The sequence below is a fragment of the Oncorhynchus tshawytscha genome, unplaced genomic scaffold, assembly GCF_018296145.1.
Source record: "Oncorhynchus tshawytscha isolate Ot180627B unplaced genomic scaffold, Otsh_v2.0 Un_contig_4803_pilon_pilon, whole genome shotgun sequence".
NCBI lineage: Eukaryota > Metazoa > Chordata > Actinopteri > Salmoniformes > Salmonidae > Oncorhynchus > Oncorhynchus tshawytscha.
Genome location: NW_024609813.1, coordinates 204,140 through 224,709, shown reverse-complemented (window position 1 = coordinate 224,709; position 20,570 = coordinate 204,140). Strand labels below are relative to the sequence as shown.

The 20,570-nt window shown below is 41.7% G+C and overlaps 2 protein-coding genes across 2 annotated transcripts in view; one reads left to right on the top strand and one right to left on the bottom strand.

The window, feature by feature from the left end:
• The window catches only part of tet2 (tet methylcytosine dioxygenase 2), a 52,391-nt gene extending 46,263 nt beyond the window's left edge, over nt 1-6,128 (top strand). Inside the window, 6 exon segments of the mRNA XM_042318675.1 lie at nt 732-882; nt 1,002-1,091; nt 1,630-1,767; nt 1,976-2,333; nt 2,845-3,470; nt 3,473-6,128. Coding sequence (XP_042174609.1) covers nt 732-882; nt 1,002-1,091; nt 1,630-1,767; nt 1,976-2,333; nt 2,845-3,470; nt 3,473-4,270 — 2,161 coding nt within the window. The 3' untranslated portion in view covers nt 4,271-6,128.
• A 2,759-nt stretch (nt 6,129-8,887) lies between these two features.
• Nucleotides 8,888-16,572, bottom strand: ppa2 (inorganic pyrophosphatase 2). Its single transcript, XM_042318669.1, has 12 exons — nt 16,328-16,572; nt 13,796-13,860; nt 13,055-13,099; nt 12,884-12,937; nt 12,186-12,305; nt 11,524-11,610; nt 10,876-11,002; nt 10,235-10,362; nt 9,935-10,020; nt 9,649-9,718; nt 9,469-9,508; nt 8,888-9,311 (listed from the first exon to the last, which is right to left on the bottom strand). Exons 1-12 carry the CDS (start codon nt 16,500-16,502, stop codon nt 9,283-9,285), a joined length of 1,026 nt encoding a protein of 341 aa, XP_042174603.1. The 5' UTR covers nt 16,503-16,572; the 3' UTR covers nt 8,888-9,282.
• Between the last annotated feature and the right edge of the window lie 3,998 nt (nt 16,573-20,570).

The window sequence follows — 20,570 nt, the reverse complement described above, 5'->3', positions numbered from 1 at the left end:
GGAATTTTATGAATAGCATTCAATGAGTTGTTCCTCTTGTCCTTGTTGTTAAAGAGTATATGAGCCCGGTATAAAGGAGTTATTCCCCTCATCCTTGTTGTTAAGGAGTACATGTGTCTGATATAAAGGAGTTGTTCCTCTCGTCCTTGTTAAGGAGGACGTGTGCCTGATATAAAGGAGTTGTTCCCCTCGTCCTTGTTGTTAAGGAGTATATGTGTCTGATATAAAGGAGTTGTTCCTCTTGTCCTTGTTAAGGAGGACGTGTGCGTGCCAGGGGTATAAATGCAACAATTTCTAAAGATTTTACTGAGTTACATTTCATAGAAAAAACATCAGTCATTTGAAATAAAATCCTTAGGCCCTAATCTATGGATTTCACATGACTGGGTAATGGGTGCAGCCATGGGTGGGCCTGGGAAAGCATAGGCCCACCCACTGGGGAGCCAGAACCAGACAGAGATACAAATGTGCAGTTTTGTCACACAAGACAATGCCACAGATGTCTCTAGTTTTGAGGGAGCGTGCAATTAGCATGCTGACTGCAGGAATGTCCACCAGAGCTGTTGCCAGAGAATTGAATGTTGATTTGGAGAATTTGGCTCAACCGAGACCACATTCCATTTATAAGAACTACAACTCAGTAAAATAGTTTAAATTGTTGCATGCTGCTTTTATATTTGTGTTCAGTATAATTATATAACAGAGTTATTCCTCTCATCCTTGTTGTTTAGGAGGACGTGTGCGTGCCAGGGGCTGGACCCAGAGGCCTGTGGCGCTTCCTTCTCCTTCGGCTGTTCCTGGAGCATGTACTACAATGGCTGCAAGTTTGCAAGGAGCAAAATCCCACGCAAATTCAAGCTAACTGGGGACGACCCGAAAGAGGTGAAGAATACAGTACATACTGTATTAATAAACGTATTTATTGAGTGTTACTCTAATTATGCATTGCCAGTCATCAAAACAAAGCTACACTGAAATAATGTGTTTTGCTTCTCTATCAGGAAGAAAGGCTGGAGCAAAATCTTCAGAATCTGGCAACCCTAATGGCCCCCACATACAAAACCCTGGCACCAGATGCCTATCAAAACCAGGTAAGGATTTCTGGGCAGCGTCCATGTATAGTACTGCCAGACATTTTACATGTATAGCATTAAATCAACATTAACAACTCAACACAAGCTTTAAAAAAATCCTACCCATGATTCATTTAAAGGGGGCCACATCCCCAACAGGAGCATATAAATGAAATTATTTATTAGCTTGAACAGTGATTAGTTTCATTTAGTGAGACTGATTTTTATGCTCGTAACATAAACCCTAGTGGAATCCATGTCTTCTCTTTGCACCGAGGGTCGTGTTCAGTTGGGCACGCCGTAGCATAATGTTTTGCAACCACAGACAAAAATCTGTGTGTTCATTGGACAAGTTCAAGTTGTACCTCCATTTTTCAAAACATTTTCAACTGAACACAAACCTGGTATTTCTGTGACATACTGGTACTTAACCCAATAACCCACATTCTCTTAACGCCAGATAGAACCACTTATCTACACTAGTACAGTGACTCGCCTGAGGAATGACGCCACCTGTCTGCAGACAGTGACTAACTCCCATATTGTTCATCCACAGGTGGAACATGAGCAAAGGGCGCCAGACTGCCGTCTGGGAAAGGGGGAGGGGCGACCGTTCTCCGGGGTCACCGCCTGTATGGACTTCTGCGCTCACGCTCACAGAGACCTCCACAACATGCAGGGGGGCAGCACTGTGGTAAGCCAACATCTAAATATGACAGAGCAAAATGTCAACACAGTATCAAGTGTTTTCATTTGCTAAAGAAAACAAACAAAAAAATACTGCAATAATCAGAAGATGCCTCTTCCCGGTGGATATTCAGATGTGAATAAAATAACACTAGTCAAAACATTTGCAAAAAAAGGCCTCAGGCTTGTCTCTTCCCACCCACAATCTATCCCAGGTGTGCACGCTAACCAAGGAGGACAACCGCCAGATTGGGAAGATTCCGGAGGACGAGCAGCTCCATGTGCTGCCCCTTTACAAGGCCTCGCCAACGGATGAATTTGGCAGTGCAGAGGGCCAGCAGGAGAAGATCAAGACGGGCGCCATCCAGGTGCTCAATGCCTTCCGCCGCCAGATCCGCATGCTCTCCGAGCCCGCCAAGTCCTGCCGGCAGAAGAAGCTGGACGCCAAGCGGGCTGCCGCAAGCAAGAATGCCGGGGGACCGGACACGCCTTCGAAGGCAGAGAAAGCGCTACAGGCCAAGCTGAAATCTAGTAGCACTTATGAGAGCATAGCTCAGAGCACTCCTGGGACAGGTGGGTGGAGATGTACACAGTGTAGCAGGGTTCAGACACAAGACGCTAATGTAGGAGGACTATAGTGATATTTTATAGAAGACACAGACGATACTGTTGTTCTCCTCCGGCATTTTCTAGCATTCCATCAGCCTCTAATAGATTGGATCTTTATAGATCGATCAACATGCATACTTGGCATCATCTTGTATAATGACTGGTTATATCGTACACAGTCAGTCTACAGTATTTCTTAGCATTTTATATGTTATGCTTAAGGGCCCTGTGTTTTGTCACATGACTTGGATTTTAACCTTTCATTTAAAGCTTTTTCATCAAACTGTCCCATTTTATGTCAGATGGTGCAGCACCATCCTCAGACAATTGCTGCATTTTTGGTGTAATTCTAATTTCTGGAAAATACATAAAATAAAGATAAAAATCTAGGTCATGTGACATGATCACCCAAAACAGCGGGCCCTAGTTAAGCTGCCTGTTTCTAAGACGTGTTTCCATCGCTCTCTTCTCCCAGGTCCAAATCCAGGCGTCATGGGAACGACCCCCCAGCCACCAGGTCAGCCGCCAGGTCACCCCCTCGGCGCCCACCTCCAGCAACTCCAGCACCAGAACGCCCTTCACGCCTTCCCTGGATCCCCCCATCCAGCCAGCCCCTACGCCGGCTTCCCCAACCACCCCGGCCCTTTTCAAAGCACTTCCAAGCCAGGTAGCATGTACCCCCAGCCACCAGCCTCAGCAAGCCCTTACCCCTCCCCTTTGCAAATACCCACCTCTTACATGAATGGGTCGAATCCACCAAGCTCTTATCCCAGCCCCATGACTCCAGGTAGTCCCTACCCGGGTTACCAGTGTAACGGAGGTTCGCCCTTAGACAACTACCACCCTTACTACACCTCGAACCCAAAGCACCTGGACATGTACCGGCAACAGAGGCCAGGAGCGCTTTACCCCGACATGCAGCAGCAGTATGGTGCGCACCAACGCTATGGGGTCAACTACCCTCCTCAGTATGGTGAGCACGGTTTACAGATCAATGGTTACAGCAACTGTAGCAGCATGAGGTCCGGCATCCACCCCATGAGCCCCTACGGTCCCCCCTCGTACGGTCCCAGCGGTGCCCCCGATGCCCAATACCTGGATGCGCTCTCAGGCCGCCCTCAGCCCACCACCCAGGGCTGGACTATGCAGCAGCAGTAAGCAAAGGCAATCAGTTTGGTGGGTACCCCAATCCCTACCTCTCCCAGAGCACCAAAATGTTCCCCCCGGGCGGCCCCCAGGACCCTTTCTGTATGCAAGTCAAGACCGAGATGGGTCTCCAAAGCCCGTGCAAGACACCCACGCAACCAGGGTTCCCAGGGCTCCCCAACGAGCACCTCCACGGGGGTTCCCCCATGATCAAGCAGGAGCCCAGGTCGGGTCCGCCAACGCCCACCACACCCAAGGAGAAGCCGGCCATGTGGTCCGACAACGAGCACAACTTCCTGGATCCGGAGATCGGCGGGGTGGCTGTGGCGCCCAGCCATGGCTCCATCCTCATCGAGTGTGCCAAGCGGGAGATGCATGCCACCACACCGCTAAAAAACCCCAAGCGCAACCACCCCGCTCGCATCTCCCTGGTGTTTTACCAGCACAAGAACATGAACGAGGCGAAGCACGGCCTGGCGCTGTGGGAGGCCAAGATGGCCGAGAAGCAACGGGAGAAGGATGAGGACGCCGAGAGGAACGGGGCCGAAGGCGCCACAGTGACGCCAAGCAAGAGCACTAAGAAGGGAGTGAAGAGGGAGCACCCGGAGCTGTCAGAGCAGCAAGGGGAGCCGCCGTATAAGCGCTTCATCCAGACCCTCATGGAGAGGTCCATGTCGTGCACCACAAACACCTACGTCAACACGTCGCCCTACGCTTTTACCAAGGTCACAGGGCCGTACAGCCGCTTCATCTAGACAAGAGATATTCATACTGTTCTGTAGGGTTCACTCACGAGGAATAACACTGAGAATTAAAACTCACGGTGCTATACTGACGGTGCTATCTTAAAACCTCAAGCTGAAGCACCACTAGCCTCAAAACACAGAGCATCCTCTCTCTCCTGACTACAAGCAACAGTGTCAGAAGAACACACAGCGTGGGGGGAGAAGGAACTTGATCAATTGGAAGTCGTACCACGTTATAGAGTACATCAGGTTTGTCACCTCTTGAAAGTTCGGACCTTACCGATTGGTTGGTTGACCCCCCTCTACTAAGGAAGTATTTATTATCTGGTTACTTTTACAAGATACACACTGTTAACGTTTCTCGGGTGCTTTGCAGGTCCAATACATCAGGACTTCTATATTTACTGGAAACAATGTTTCTTTTTGGTGGCTTTAATTTTCTAATTAAGCGTTTAAACATTGTTTTTTTATATATATAATCTTGACATACTGTAAAAAACACTGAACTTTGTGGACACACCACAATAACGGTGCTAAAAGTGGAGCGTGTCTTTATTATACAGTTTTGTTCAAATGTCTTCATGTTTGAACCAAATCAGTTTGCATAGATAAACGCGTTTCTCCAGATGATTTGTGTGGAAATGGATGAAACTGAAAATACTGTACAAAATCGACAAAGTATCAGCAAAAAAAAGCACTTTGGATATTGAAGGTGAAATTTTGATAATACCTTCAGATCAGATGATTGGTGCAAAAACGTCTACAGTTACAACAAAGGAATTATTTTCAAGACATGAAATTGATAGATTTATCACAAAAACTTGATTTAAATTACTGTAGCCTACCTGTATAACAGTAGGAATATCATGCCAATCAAATTTTTACATTTTACTTTCTGGTGCTTTCAGTTTCACAATTGTTATCATGTCCTTTACATTGTAAATCGAGCCATTCTAAAAGGGTGCATTTTTAGACGGTAATGTTTCACCAACAAAAAATGTGATTCTCGCATATTCTCTCAAGGGTTATTTACTTTGTCAGCAACTGTTTCAGAGTTCTTGACCACAGGTTCACAGAAAAAACCTGAATTGTGCATATATTACGTGTTGTCATGCGACTGTTGTGTTTTGTGAACATGTTCCTTACCTTCCTTTGGTGTAGGACATGAAACAGGGTTAGCTCAAATGTCAGTTTCACGGTTTCGAAGGCAGCTGGCTTGCTGTGGTTGATCTTTAAATAATTGTAATCTAGTTGTATGATAAAAGATTAGATTTGTACAGTAAATTAATGACTTTTTTAACGCTTTAGGATTTGAGTGTTGTAAAGAAAAAGTTATATTTCTTTGGGTTTGAACTGATTTTAATGACATATGGTGCTACTCAACCTGCTATGCGAACACATAATGTGAGACTCTAGGGGCGTTCAGAAGGCTAATGAATGATGTACAGTTAAAGTACCTACTTGCCATATACCTCAGAACTAGTTTGGCAATATTACAGGAGCATGACACAAAGGCATTTCTTTCTCCTTCCTTTGTTGTCACTTTCAAAAAAAAGTTAACTACAATAACAGACTTCAGGCCACCACCAAGGCGGAGTTCATTGCTTACTGCTTTCTTCATGCTCGATCTACTAGGAAGAATTACTTGAACTTTAAGCTTTGATATAATAGCAAAATCAGGGATATTTCAACTCATTTCTGTACATTCATCTAGTTTTCCTCTCATTCAGCGATTTGCCTCCATCTTGAATCCCAATGAATTACTTAAGAGTACCAGTCAAAGGTTTGGACACACCTACTCATTCAAGGGTTTTTCTTTATTTTTACTATATTTTACATTGTAGAATAATAGTAAAGACATCAAAACTATTGAATAACACATATGGAATCATGTAACAATCCAAATATATTTTATATAGCCACAATTTGCCTCGATCACAGCTTTGCACACTCTTGGCATTCTCTCAACCAGCTTCATGAAGTAGTCACCTTGGAATGCACTTCAATGAACAGGTGTGCCTTGTTAAAAATTGTGGAATTTCCATATTGACAAGAACAGCTCAAATAAGGAAAGGAAAATGACAGTCCATCATTACTTTAAAACATGAAGGTCAGTCAATCCGGAAAGTTTATTCAAGTGCAGTCGCAAAACCATCAAGCGCTATGATGAAACTGGCTCTCATGAGGACCGCCACTGGAAAGGAAGACCCAGAGTTACCTCTGCCGCAGAGAATAATTTCATTAAGAGTTACCGGCCTCAGAAATTGCAGCCCAAAAAAATGCTTCACAGAGTTCAGGTAACAGACACATCTCAACATCAACTGTTCAGAAGAGACTATGTGAATCAGGCCTTCATGGTCAAATTGCTCCAAAGAAACCACTACTAATGGACACTAATAATAATAATAAGAGACTTGCTTGGCCCAAGAAACATGAGCAATGGACATTAGACCAGTGGAAATCTGTCCTTTGGTCTGATGAGTCCAAATTTGAGAGTTTGGGTTCCAACCGCCGTGTCTTTGTGAGACGAAGAGTAGGTGAATGGATGATCTCTGCATGTGTGGTTCCCACCATGAAGCATGGAGGAGGATGTGTGTGCCAACAATGGCTCAGCATATGTGGGAACTCCTTCAAGACTCCTTCAAGACTGTTGGAAAAGAATTCCAGGTGAAGCTGGTTGAGAGAATGCCAAGCGTGTACAAAGCTGTCATCAAGGAAAAGGGTGGATACATTGAAGAATGTAAAATATATATTTTGATTTGTTTTACACTTTTTTGGTTACTACATGATTCCATGTGTTATTTCATAGTTTGTCTTCACTATTATTCTACAATGTAGAAAATAGTCAAAAATAAAATAAAAACCCTTGAATGAGTAGGTCTGTCCAAACTTTTGACTGGTACTGTATACACACACCCTTAAAAAAGTCACTGGCACATCTGAGCTATCTTTGTTGCAAGTGCACGGTAACAGTTGAGATGATAAAAAAGAAGAAACCCGCACACTGCTCTTGCTAGAATCACCGCTCTTAAGCTTTACGTATCGGCCTCAAGGCTTGTCAGAGCTTTTGTCAGAACCATCTGATGAAGGCCTTGAGGCTGATACGTAAAGCTTAATAAAGAGCAGTGATACTAGCAAGAGCAGTGTGTGGGTTTCTTCCCCCCCCCCATAAATCCATAAATACACACACTTAAAAAACAGAAAACTAAACTTTATCAGCAAAAATATGGCATTGACGACCTGCGTTTTTTTTTGTACTTATGCTTTAGCTAGTAGATTGGTGGTATACTTTTGAAGTAAATTTGAACATATAATATGCACTGAATTGATTAAAGGGAAATGATGGCATTGACAAGGTAAAGAGCGATGCGTTCGCTTTTACTGTGAGGCAAGACCAGGGCAGTTATGATGCTAGATGACGCACATCTGTGTGCCTGTGTATAGTTTAATAGTGAAATGTATTTATAACCACTAAACAATTATATTAGGATTATCTCTCTCCATTTGATTTGAATGATATATGATGAGTCAACGGTTATTTCTGAGTGACAACCCCCCCACTCTAACATTTATACTATCGTTTTCCCAAAGCACTTCCTTTCTTTTTTCAGAAAAAAAAACAATGTAATAAAATATTACAAAACATTTTATTTAAGATAAGAAAATCAGTAGATTATTGTAAATGTGTTTAAAATAAATTATGCCACATTGTACATACCATGTGTTTGTATTACAGAAATACAATTGTTGATTTTTAATAACAACCTACTATTGTAATATGTTAAAAGGTGTAGGTTTCTTGTAATTTTGTCAAATGTACCCACGGCCCATGTTTCTATCAGCAATCTTCTTTCAAATCTATCGTTTAGACTTTTCCAGGTTCACAGGACGTTCAGTTAGATAATGTTCCTGGGTTTTGTAGATTGCCGCACTCACTGTCAAAAAACAGCAATGTTTACAGCTCTAAGGTTCCTGTTAGCTAAAGTCACTTAATAGTTTTTTTGTAAAGGATTGCAGTTTCTGTGAAAAAAAGAATAGAACATTCTAATGTTGAATTTCAGTGTACAGGACCCAGCGACAGTAGCAGGGTGTGGTTGTGAAAAGGAGTGTCTAAGACATAGCGGGTGACGAGCATAGCCATACTTGAAAAGCTTCAGAGTGTTGGAGTGTGATTCAACATGACTTGAATGACTTTGAGCTTGACTAACGCACGAGAGTGCACAGCTCTTATGTTAAGCTAGCAGTTTAATGTACACGTGTTGGTATTTCTGCTGTTCGAGACACTAAAGTTTTTAAAACGTTTTGTTATTTTCTGCCTCCGTCTTTTTGTGTTACTGCTTCCCTTGTTCCCCTTTAAGGTTGGTATGCTAAACATGGAATTAAGAATGTTATAATGCTGTAAGTATTGTAATGTACTGAATGCAGTTTATTTGAAAGCTGTTTATGATATCATTCCTGATATTGCTGAGATGTGGGTGTTTTTAATAAAATTTATATTTATTTAAAGCACGTTTTAAGTTTCACATCTAGTCGTCATTTGAATTTGAGCGGTTCAAATATTTATTTTGGTCTGCATGTTTATGAGTGGAAATGTTGTTGATGTCAATCGAAGGCACACCATGCGTCTCACACCTGGATGCTTTTATTTATCAAAAGAAGGTGGATCGAACCATTGGATACCTTACAAAGAAAACTGTGCAAATGTAGTTTTCGAATTGAGAAATTATGAATATCAAAGAATGTTTTCTAATTTCAATAGCATACAACCCATTACTGAAATGCACTTTGGCACTTTTAAATAAAATACAATAGGCCTGTCTGTCTGTACAAGAACATCAGTCTCAAACATAATGCAATAAAACATGATATAATCATTTACAAATTTAGATGGGAATAACCAAATCAGCTGAATACTAAAACATTTGCAGTAACAATAGAAAAAAATACAGTACTTGAAGTGCTTCATCTGAATATTGGACAAAAGTTCTCCGCTTTTTACGTCGCAGGACTTCAGTCCAGAATCACTTGGAAAGGAAATGCCACTTGTCCACTGTAACAGACAATAGTGGAGATCAATGTGACATTAAAAAAGGGAAGGTAATATATACACATATAATATGAATATATGTATTTCTTATTTCTTGTCAATTCAATCATGTGGCTAAAATGGGTCTCATTGTCAAGCAAGTCAGTCACTTGATACATACCTTCTGGAGGTACAGGAAGTGCCTCGCCACCAGCAGGAGCCTAAGGAGGAGGCACAGGATATGATGTCACAAGACTATCAGATCCAAACGCGATACTAAGAATGCTCCTGACGACATTGCTTGAAAACACAAAGCTTAGTTATAGTTACAGCACACACAGAACTGAACTGATATTCTCACCGATTTGACCACATTGCAGGCGTCCTCCCCAGTGAATTTGAAAGGGCTCTCGCAGACAGAGACGTTTTTACTGTTGTTAAAGAAGAAACTTAGGTCATTATCAAGCAACACAGCAAATCAAGAACATATAATGCAGGCTTATTGTAATTCCATAAGGGGGGCTGGAGGGCTATTAGCTGACCGACCACATGAGCAGTGTATTATGTGTAACGTAGGATGAAACACACACACACACCCCCTAGTGGGCTAACACACCCTGCTGGGATAACACACACACGCTCCTCACCAATCTATCTCGCCACCATTAGTCTGCTTCTGCACCAGTGCCCTCCAGTGCTCGTGAGTGGACTTAATGACCTCCATAGCAAAGTCCTAAAGAGGAGGAGGAATGGAGGGAGACAAAGGACAATAGAGAGAAACTAATCATTTGCTATCCCTGGGGAAGGGAATGCACCATCAGAGTCCCTCCTATTAAAGTAACTACCATGGCACTGGACTAGAACACTTTCAGGAAAATAGTACGATATATACCAGCTATTATACTTTAATATATAGTATGTGGCCCTAATGGAGAAACTCTATGTACCTTGTCTTTGAACTGTCCATTGAACGCAAACTGGTTTTCGGGCTTGCCGTCTGGCACCTTGTATTTTTTAAACCAGTCGACCGTAGCCTCCAAATGACCCGATCTGCTCTTCCGGACATCCTCGATACCTGAGGAGAATACAAGCGTGATTACACTGTGATACACTGTGGTTCTAAACATATGCTGGTCCTGTGTGGCTCAGTCGGTAGAGCATGGTGCTTGCAACGCCAGGATTGTGGGTTCGACTCCCACGGGGGACCAGTATATGACCAATGTGTGCACTCACTACCGTAAGTCACTCTGGATAACAGCGTCTGCTAAATTACAAAAATGTAAAATACTGAGATCAAACACACTAGGTTAATGGATACTGTGCTGCGGATAATGTGTCTAAGGCTGGGTTTACACAGGCAGGCCAATTCTGATCATTTTTCCACTAATTGGTATTTTGACCAGTCAGATCCAATCTTTAGACATCAGCTCATGTTCAAATACGATTGGTCAAAAGACCAGATCTTTTTTTTAGCACTAATTGAATTGGGCTGCCTGTGTAAACGGAGCCTAATATGTGTTCAACGTGTTTATAATGTCTACTACAGCAGTGATGTTCTGAAGTACTGTAACAAGTTCCTAAGACTGACTGTTAAGGCTGGGGGCCTCTGGGTCATCAGCGTTGATGGCTATCAGCTTCCAGTCCGTCTCTCCCTCGTCGATCATGGCCAGGACCCCCAGCACTTTCACCTGGATCACCTGACCTGGGGAACACACCTGCAGGACACCGGTAAGAAGACAGACAACTCCTCAGGTAAAAGTACAATATACATGACATGTTATACATGAACATGTATTACATTATACGTTCCACGAGTTACTTTATATACATATTATAATCTGGGTGGTTTAAGCTCTGAATACTGATTGGCTGACAGCCGTGGTATATCAGACTGTATACCATGGGTATGACAAAACATTTATATTTACTGCTCTTATTACATTGGTAACCAGTTTATAATAGCAATAAGGCACCTCTGGGGTTTGTTGTATATGGCCAATATATCACGGCTAAGGGCTGTATACAGGCACTCTGCGTTGCGTCGTGCATAAGGACCGCCCTTAGCCATGGTATATTGGCCATAGACCACGGCTCCTCGGGCCTTATTGCTTAATTTTAATATGTCTAGACACATATTGCTGGTAAATTAACTATTAACTGACTTAATTAACTTCCATACATACAAGTAATGTTATTATTCTTGGATATGATTTAGCCAAAGTCTAGACCGTCTTACCAGCGTGCCGATTTCGCAGACGTCTATGGGGTCGTTGTCACCGCAGCACTTGGTGTCCTTGTCCGTGTGGTTCGGGTCTTCCCATGTCTGTTTCAACACGAGAAGAGACAGCACTAACACCATTATCCCTGTAAACACTGTTTGTATACCGTCATTTCGAACATCGTGAGATGAACTGTCAAATTTGTTGAGCCGACCACAGTGCATCATTCTCAGCCAGTGGGGAGAGCAGCAGACAATAATAATAAGTAATGGGAAAATCAATGATGTCCGCGGGGCAGGCTGCTTAATGCACTCGTATATGAAAACGCTCAGGGCCACACGCTGTGGATTTCACCAACAAGACCCATTTTATGAATCGTGAAGTGTTTTCCATGTTTCCGCCTGTATTAGTCATTCACTTTGGCCAAATCAATACTGCCGGAGGATGAAAGAAGAAATGCATTACTGGCAGTCGAGTTTCCACTGAGACGTTCTAGTGTTTTCCGCTGAAGGACTAGCGAATAGGGTTAAAAATGGGATAGATGTCCATTTAGAATCTCTCCAGTTGTTGATTTTGTTCAACTCTGGAAGAAAACAGAGGGATGGTGAAATACGTAACACGACAGAAGGATGATCAACTCCGTAACACAACAGCAGGATGATCATCTCAGAGGTCTCACCTGTGGGAGCGCCCCGTAGTTCCAGATGTAACCTTTATGAGGAAATACGTTGGCCACGTATCGGAGTTTGCCCTTCTTCATATCCTGCTTGATTGGGTTCAGTGATTCCTTGGTTGCAATCTAAAAGAAAGATGCATAATTAACACACGATGACAGTCTAAACTTGGGTCAGCAGTTTACCATCTTGAGACAGTGACATCAGAAGGGCGTCCATTTTAAAATCCTCATAAAATAAATAGTACCCACAAACACAGTTTGCACTTTCATTCTCCTCTACTATTCCATCAGCTGCCACTGCTGGAGACTGTGAGATGACCTTTACTTCAACTTTCAAAGTTCACACAGCTCCAGCTCTCTCTCACTCTGCCTGAAGTGCTTAAATATCATTAACAAGTTGCCTGGTGCAAGGACATCATTATAAATTAAGGGAAGATGATATTTATAGGACCTTTCTTTTTAAGACAGATGCATTATTAATCTATTGTCTGGCTGTTTCTAGTCAAAGACCAGTGTGCTAGCACGTCAGAAAGCTCTCAACGATGTTTGGATCAGTCAATGAGGGACAACAAACCTCGACGGACAAAAGTCGACCGCCTTTCTTTATGTCGGTGGTTCTCAGATTCTCATGTATATGGACACACCATAGTTTTAGATTAATACTTAAAGAAACATTGACAGGCTCCCAAAACAATACTTGCCTCCATTTTGGCATTGGACCATCGAGGCACCTCCACAACCATGTTATACAGAACCTGTAAAACAACATATGAACTATATCAAAGATAATATAATCAAGGCGTTCAGCATTCATTAAAGAGATTCAATTGTTTTGCTTTGTTTGTAGTAGAGATGTCAGCATGAGCAAATACCTCATTGTCATTCTTCTTCAGTTTTTTAGATGGCACATCATTTTCCTTCAGTAAGACACAAATTACATTAAGAATAAAGACATATTTGGTAGACCTACACAATATCTGACATCACGTATGAGGTTCCAGACACTAATAGTAGACTGTCTGACAGGAAAAATACCCAGCAAGTGAGGTGCTACAAAATGGCTAGACATTTGCAGGTCACCTTACTATTGACAAACCCGCTGAGAAGTATGCGTAACCTTTACATATTCAATAAACATATTTCTTTGTCAGATAAAATCATGCTTTTTCAAAGATTTTCTGTCTAAGCCAGGGGTGTCAATCTCATTCCAAGGATGGCCGAGTGTCTGCAGGTTTTTGCTTTTTCCTTTCAGTTAAGACCTAGACAACCAGATGAGGGGAGTTCCTTACTAAATCAGTGACCTTAATTCATCAATCAAGCACAAGGGTGGAGCAAAAACCCGCTGACACTCAGCCCTCCTTGGAATGAGCTTGACACGTGTTCTTAGCACTCGAACGCACCAAAAATCAATGACTATGTATGTGGTTTCTGTTTGAAAATGCCTGCCTAAAAGGTTCCATACTCACACCCATTATAATTTCCAAATGCAAAAAGGAAATATGGAAACATTGACTCGTTCCTTGCATCACATAGACCGGTTTCATAAAAGCTACAACAACCAAGTAAGAATAGAGCCAGATTGAACAAAATGTGTAGCACCATCGAGAGCATACCTGATCTCCATCGGCGATAAGTGGAATATCATGAAAGGGAGAGATGTATTTCCCGTCAGAGGTTTCTAGAAGAAAACACATGCAAAGTAAATTGACTGACTGTAATCATTCTCAAACCTTTCTGGAACTGTTGGTATACCGCAAGTGCTGGATGCAACATTTATAGTGTTACTAGGTGCCAGTGGCAGTCGGTGCCGTTTAAGATGAGGGAGGATTTTTATTTATCAGGTAATAACAAATTCTTATTTACAGTGATGGCCTACCCCGGCCAAACCCTAACGACGCTGGGACAATTGTGCACCGCTCTATGGGACTACCTATCAGGGCCGAATGTGATACAGCCTGGAATCGAACCAGGGTATGTAGTGACGCCTCTTGCAGTACCTTAGACCGCAGCGCCACTCGGGAGCCTGACATTTTTTGAGGATTTTTTTTTTTTAATGAACATGGTCTTTTCTATTACAGCACATTGGATAACATCGATAAGTTAGGCTATACATAACTCACACTTTCCCTGTGACCATCATGAGGCTGCTACAACCTAGCCAATGAATAAAGGTTTACAACGTAGATCATTTTGAGTAATCAAGGTGACCGACAGTGATGCATTCAATCCCGCCTTGCACACACTTGCCTGCATCTAGCTGATCTAGGGAATAATCATTAGTCCAACAGTCACAAATGTGTTATTTTTATCCACGTTCCGTTTGCTTCCGTTTAAGAAATTATTCAACAGAATCGGCTTAATGAATACACCCGATCACACAGAAACAGTTCACTTTCATAGCGCCCACATAAAAGCAGCATGATCCCCATTGCTGTTATATATATATATATATATATATATATATATATATGTATCTCCCCCTCTCATCTTTTCCCTTCGCTTATGGACTTCAGTGCACAACACATCCGCTGTCTGTGACCAGGCAAAAAAACTCTTTCCAAGCTAAACCTTCATATCATGACCACTATAACCGCTACACACAGCCTACATCCTTGTCATGTCACGTTCAACATAGCGACTAGAACTAACGTGTTAGTAAACCTGCTAGCTACAATCATGCAGTACAGTGTACAGTCAGAAAGCAGTTACACTGGAAGATGTACCCAGAGGAGGATGTGAACTAGCTGTCGTCCGACTACACCATGGCGCTACCCTACAGAGTGCTGCTGAGGCTACTGTAGACCTTTATTGCAGAACTGTGTTTAAAAAGTAAATTATTTGGTGACATGTGAACATATTTAGCATAGTTTTATCTAGAAATGGATAACTTTAATGTTTCACTATTTTTTTATTGAAATTCACTGAGGACGGTCCTCCCGAGGAGCTTCCACTGGTAGGTACAGAAAATGTAAGGCCCCTACACAGAAAAATGTAGCAATGCAATAGTGTTCCACTTTAACGCTTCAAAAAGGTTAACTCCACCCCTTTTCAACCACATTTTCATTATAATACCAGTGTCAACGTGTGAAAACTGATCATTTCTACATTTTGTAGAAGAAAAAAATAAAATAAAGTTAGTTCTACCTGATGACATGATCAAAAGTTGTGAGGAGCAATAAAATATCCTCTATTTGAAAATTACTTTTTACTTTTAAATCCTACCCTGTGATGTCACAGAGAAGCATTGTTTTTGGACCTTTCTTCTTATCTTAAAGCACAGGTCATAGTAACACACTGTTTCACATGTAGAAACTAGTTTGGTGATGGAGATGTTGAACATGGCAGAATTGCCCTTTAAGTAACATTTTAAACTGACAGGTGTGACCACTCGCTCGCTCTCTGTAAATGAGTGCATTTCTTATCAGGAGGAGTTCACACTAAAGACAACATGCCCTACCCCCTCAATGGTTATAACTGTCAGATGGGTGACACTGACCTATATGGACCGAGGTCCACAAAGCACATTTAAAACGGAATACCCCATCAATGTCTTCTGCAATGAAAACATTCAATGGGGTCCTGTCTTTAAACCTGCCATTGTCAATGTCACACTGGAGCACATTTTAACAACCCATCATATATACCCATAGAAAGAAAATAGTATTTCAAATGTGACTTCATTATATATCAGTCCTGTACTTGTAATGTGACAGCCTACCAGCCAGACCGTATAAAAAGCGAAAACGGATGACTTTGTGGCGACTTGTAACAAGTCTTTAATGACAGAACACGTGACAAAGGTAAAGGGAACAGCAACATTGTAGCCACCAAAAACACGTCCTTCCAAAATTCAAGAGCTCTGTAAAATGGAAAGTGTTGCCGCTAATAGTATTTAAATGTAGCGTTAATCCAACAACATGTTAGACCTATTATTGTGGATGTTTTTCAGTCAGAACACGGCTCACAACTTCAAATGTGTCGAATGCAACCATGCCATGCGGCCATAATTGTAAGTTATCAAACCAGCTGTGAAATATGTATCCTTAGCTAATACCGTACTATTTACCCTAACTAACGGCCACGTTTTGGTCGTCGGTGAAGGAATGAGCTACCATGTCTTGCATGGTGGTAGGCTAATAACTTACTAAAATATATCCTGTAGTCAGAGGAGTTCGGTCGTCCTCGCTCTTCGGTTTGATAATGCATCGTTTTTATCAGATATGAGGTAATCGCTTGTGTGACAAGCTCGCTTTTAAAGGCAGTATGCGAACCAAGAAATGCCGATGTGTACCATAGCGAAGAGCGCAGAAGCAAACGCATGATAGTGGCTTCTTTTCATTTAGTTCCTGCTTCCCGTTGAGTATTTCCCCACGTCGATGCTGCGTTGCTCCTGAATGTGTTCCTACCTTATCGTTTACCGCCCCCTATCTTCAGCCAAGGTCATTCCTCAAGAGAAGGAGAACATGGAAGACGGAGACCTTTGCCAAAAGAAAATGGCTGACATCCATTAATGGGAGAATGTAGACTTGTCTTGTGTTACTGACTGTCTTGGTCGACGTTGCTCTATCTGTTGATGTGTTGAATCACATTTTTGTTCATAATAGTGAATACAGTGCAGCCAAGACAACCCCTGTTTAACATTACATACATGGGCACTAATTGGGCCCAAATACTCAAGCAATCACTTTCTCATCCTCAAGTGATATGTGCAGCTATTGACAAACAATTGATGATTGGTGGTATTATCTTATTTTTCTTTGATTACAAAGATCTCTTAAAAAAAAATAGGACTATTTATGACACACTACATGAACTTTGGGAGGTGCTGAACTCTGACCTTGGGGGGCTTCTTGAGGTCAATGTCAGAGTAGATGGCGAGCTCACTAAGTTGTTCCTGTGTAGCATGAAAACGTTATGCAGGTTGGCCCTGTTCACCACCATCTTGGAAAATGTCATAGACTGATATTAATAAAAAAATATATGGGCTAGAAAAAATATTAAAGTACAATAAAAAATACAATTACAGACATGGGGTCTTCATTACGCCGATTCTGTTGCAAAGCATTTGTTTTTTCATAGTTAGGCTACCAATTACACATTAAGTGGGTGGTTCGAGCCCTGAATGCTGATTCGCTGAAAGCCACAATAGCAATATGGCACTCGGGGGTTTGAAAGATTTGGCCAATATACGGCTAAGAGCTGTATCCAGGCACTGCATTACGTTGTGCGTAACAACAGCCCTTAGCTGTGGTATATTGACCATATACCACACCCCCTCGTGCCTTTGCTTAAAAAACACATTCATACCATTTCATTCCACAATGGTAGTTTCTTAGGCTATATTGTAGGCTAATGTCCAGTTTTCCTTAAAGCTATGACACTGACAACTCAAGACCTTCAAATCCCCAGCAGCCAATCTTCTAGCTGTCTAATCTGCCCACTAGTTTCTGAACCTCCTTCAAGCGACGGGGTCCTCCTTATGGCCACCATAGTAACGGCCCTATCTGGCTTTATAGCGCCCTAACTTTTGTGTTTCTCATCTCTAGCACATGCTGAATGGTGTAATGGTTCTGGAAGCTAGTAATTAAGCTGGCGAAGCCACAGAGACCAAAGTCCTTATCTGCTGTTTTTGTGCCCAGCGAGCGTTCTTCAATAAACAAACACCCACACCAGCCATTTCATCGTTTCTCCCTCCCCTCAGTCTTCTTTTATTGTCATATTGCCTCGCAGGTTGTTCAAACAAAAGATGCACACATCAGTGCTATAAACACCAGCGGGCGGTAGGCTAAGCTGCACCCATCCTTGGTTTGAAATCTCAAAGTGTATCCATATTCATAAATAGACTATTGATGTAAACACAATCACACACATACATACACAGATGTGGACATTTTTTTGCAGGTTTTAAAGCTTATTTCCTGCAGTTCTACACATTGTCATGAGGTACAGAGAACATTTTGCAGTATTAAAGCAAATCTTCTTTAATTTTAGATTAAAGCTGTAACCTAACAAGATGTGATAAAAGTCAAGGGTTCTGAATACTTTCCGAAGGCACTGTATGTGTGAAGTGCAGAGATGACGTAGTCATTCAAAAAATCACACTATTATTGCACACAGTCCATGAAACCTATGTGACTTGTTCAGCACATTTTTACTCCTGAACATATTTAGGCTTGCCATAACCAAGGGGTTGAATAGTTATTGACTCAAGACATTTCAGCTTTTAATTTGTAATTCATTTGTAAAAATTTCTACAAACACAATTCCACTTTTACATTATGGGGTATTGTGGGTAGGCCTGTGATAAAAACATCTACATTAATCCATTTTAAATTCAGGCACAACTCAATTTGGAAAAATAAATTTGGAAAAGGCGCTGTGCTTTAATCACGACAAACATAGAAGAATTGATTGACTTTGACCCGTATGTTAACCTTCAAGAATCTGTTGGAGGGAGTCACTTGAGACATAGATGCGTTAAAGAGGTAATTGGAACGCAGACCGTGGGGATTGGCGCACATTCAACAAATGTGATTTAACAAAGTGGATATTTGTCCAATGACTCATGATTGATGTATTTTAACAGGCCCACAATGTACTGTAGCTGTATACCACAAACATCTAGCAACCCAAAGGTTGTGTGTTTGAACCTCATCATGGACAACTTTAACATTTTAGCTAATTAGCAACTTTGCAACGAATTACTATTTTTTAGCTACTTTGCAATGACTTGTTAGTTAACCCTTCCCATAACCCTGACCCTTTTAGCTAACCCTCAACCTTAACTCCTAATCCCTAGAGCTAGCTATTGTTAGGGCTAGCCACCTAGCTAACGTTAGCCACAACAAATTAGAATTTACAACATATACTTAAAAAAACAAATACTGAACCTTTAACTAGGCAAGTCAGTTAAGAACACATTCTTATTTACAATGACCGCGTAACCCAGCCAAACCCAACAGCACTGGGCCAATTGTGCGCAGCCATATGGGACTCCTAATCACGTCCGGTAGTGATATAGCCTGGACTCAAACCAGGGTCTGTAGTGACACCTCTAGCACTGAGATGCAGTGCCTTAGACCACTGTGCCACTCGGGAGGCCATAAGTTTTGCAAATTCGTAACATATTGTACGGTTTGCAAATTTGTAACATATTGTGCAAATTACAATTAAGCAATAAGGCACAAGGAGGTGTGGTATATGGCCAATATACTACGGCTAAGGGCTGTTCTTAGGCACGATGCAAACCTCTGAGGTGCCTTATTGCTATTATAAACGGGTTACCATGGTAATTAGAGCAGTAAAAATAAATATTTTGTCATACCCGTGGTATACGATCTGATATACCACGGCTGTCAGCCAATCAGCTTTCAGTGCTCGAACCACCCTGTTTATAATTCGTAACGTACCATACGAAACGTAACATATCAGACTAAATGGAGTATCTCAGATTTACGTACAGAGTAGTACAAAATACTCTGAGACCATGTTGAACATTTAGAAAGTAGTCCCTTTTCAGGTTTAGAAGAAGTGACTGCTAAATGCTAACTACTGCTCACATAAGCTGGTAGCATAGCTAGCAAAGAGAAATCGGTGGTGGTACTCAAAGTCATTTTTAACTGTAATGCAGTTCATTGGTGACGATGACATGAACATGTATTGGGGTTGACATCCATACAAGTATTATACTCTGATTTATACCTCAATATAGTGTGAAATACACATGTAAACAATAGCTTAAATGTAGGCTAATTTTGCTGGGGGGCAATGAGGAGATGTGGGATCTTTCCCCACGCGTTTCCATGGCATTTCCATTGTTCTGGTCGAGTTCCATTGACCTCTTTACCGCATTTATTGTGTGTTTTATCTTGAGTTAATATGTTTGTTTGTATAGGGAGATGTGACTCACTTCTTGACAATCCCTTTCTCTCATGTGTGAAGTCATTGTAGCCAGTCTATCTTTGAGCAGCATAGCAGCCCCATGCCAAGCCGGAACCTCAGTCCACACCCATGGTTACCTAACTTCCACAAGCTCCCCCAGGGCATGTGAACTTCAGCAGACTGAACAGGCTTGGCACACAAGGGGAAAGTATTATTCTGGAATAAAAAAATGTCATTCAACCTGATGTGTAATATTTACTATGTGTATTTGAATACTCTGAGTCGACGTTACAGTGCATTTTGTAACTTTAGTGTATGTCACTGTGTTGACCTTGATTAAAAAAATAAGTCAAGTGATTAAATATCATGCATGTGCCTTTGTTTTTTTCAGTTTTGTAAAAGCTGCATATATTCTTTTGAAATGTAATTCAGAGGTACAGTCTCTACTCTGTTACTAAATTGTCAAGAAGATGGAGTTGGAGTTGAGTATCATTGGAGTCGACGAGA

Bases quoted from the DNA above. Each gene is read 5' to 3' on its own strand.
- ppa2 (XM_042318669.1), bottom strand. From the start codon at position 16,502: ATGCGTTTGCTTCTGCGCTCTTCGCTATGGTACACATCGGCATTTCTT. The intron at 12,306-12,883 runs GCAAGTATTGTT...TCTTTCTTTTAG, and splicing joins GGTCCAATGCCAAAATGGAG to ATTGCAACCAAGGAATCACT. The intron at 11,611-12,185 runs GTGAGACCTCTG...GTGTTGAAACAG, and splicing joins ACTACGGGGCGCTCCCACAG to ACATGGGAAGACCCGAACCA.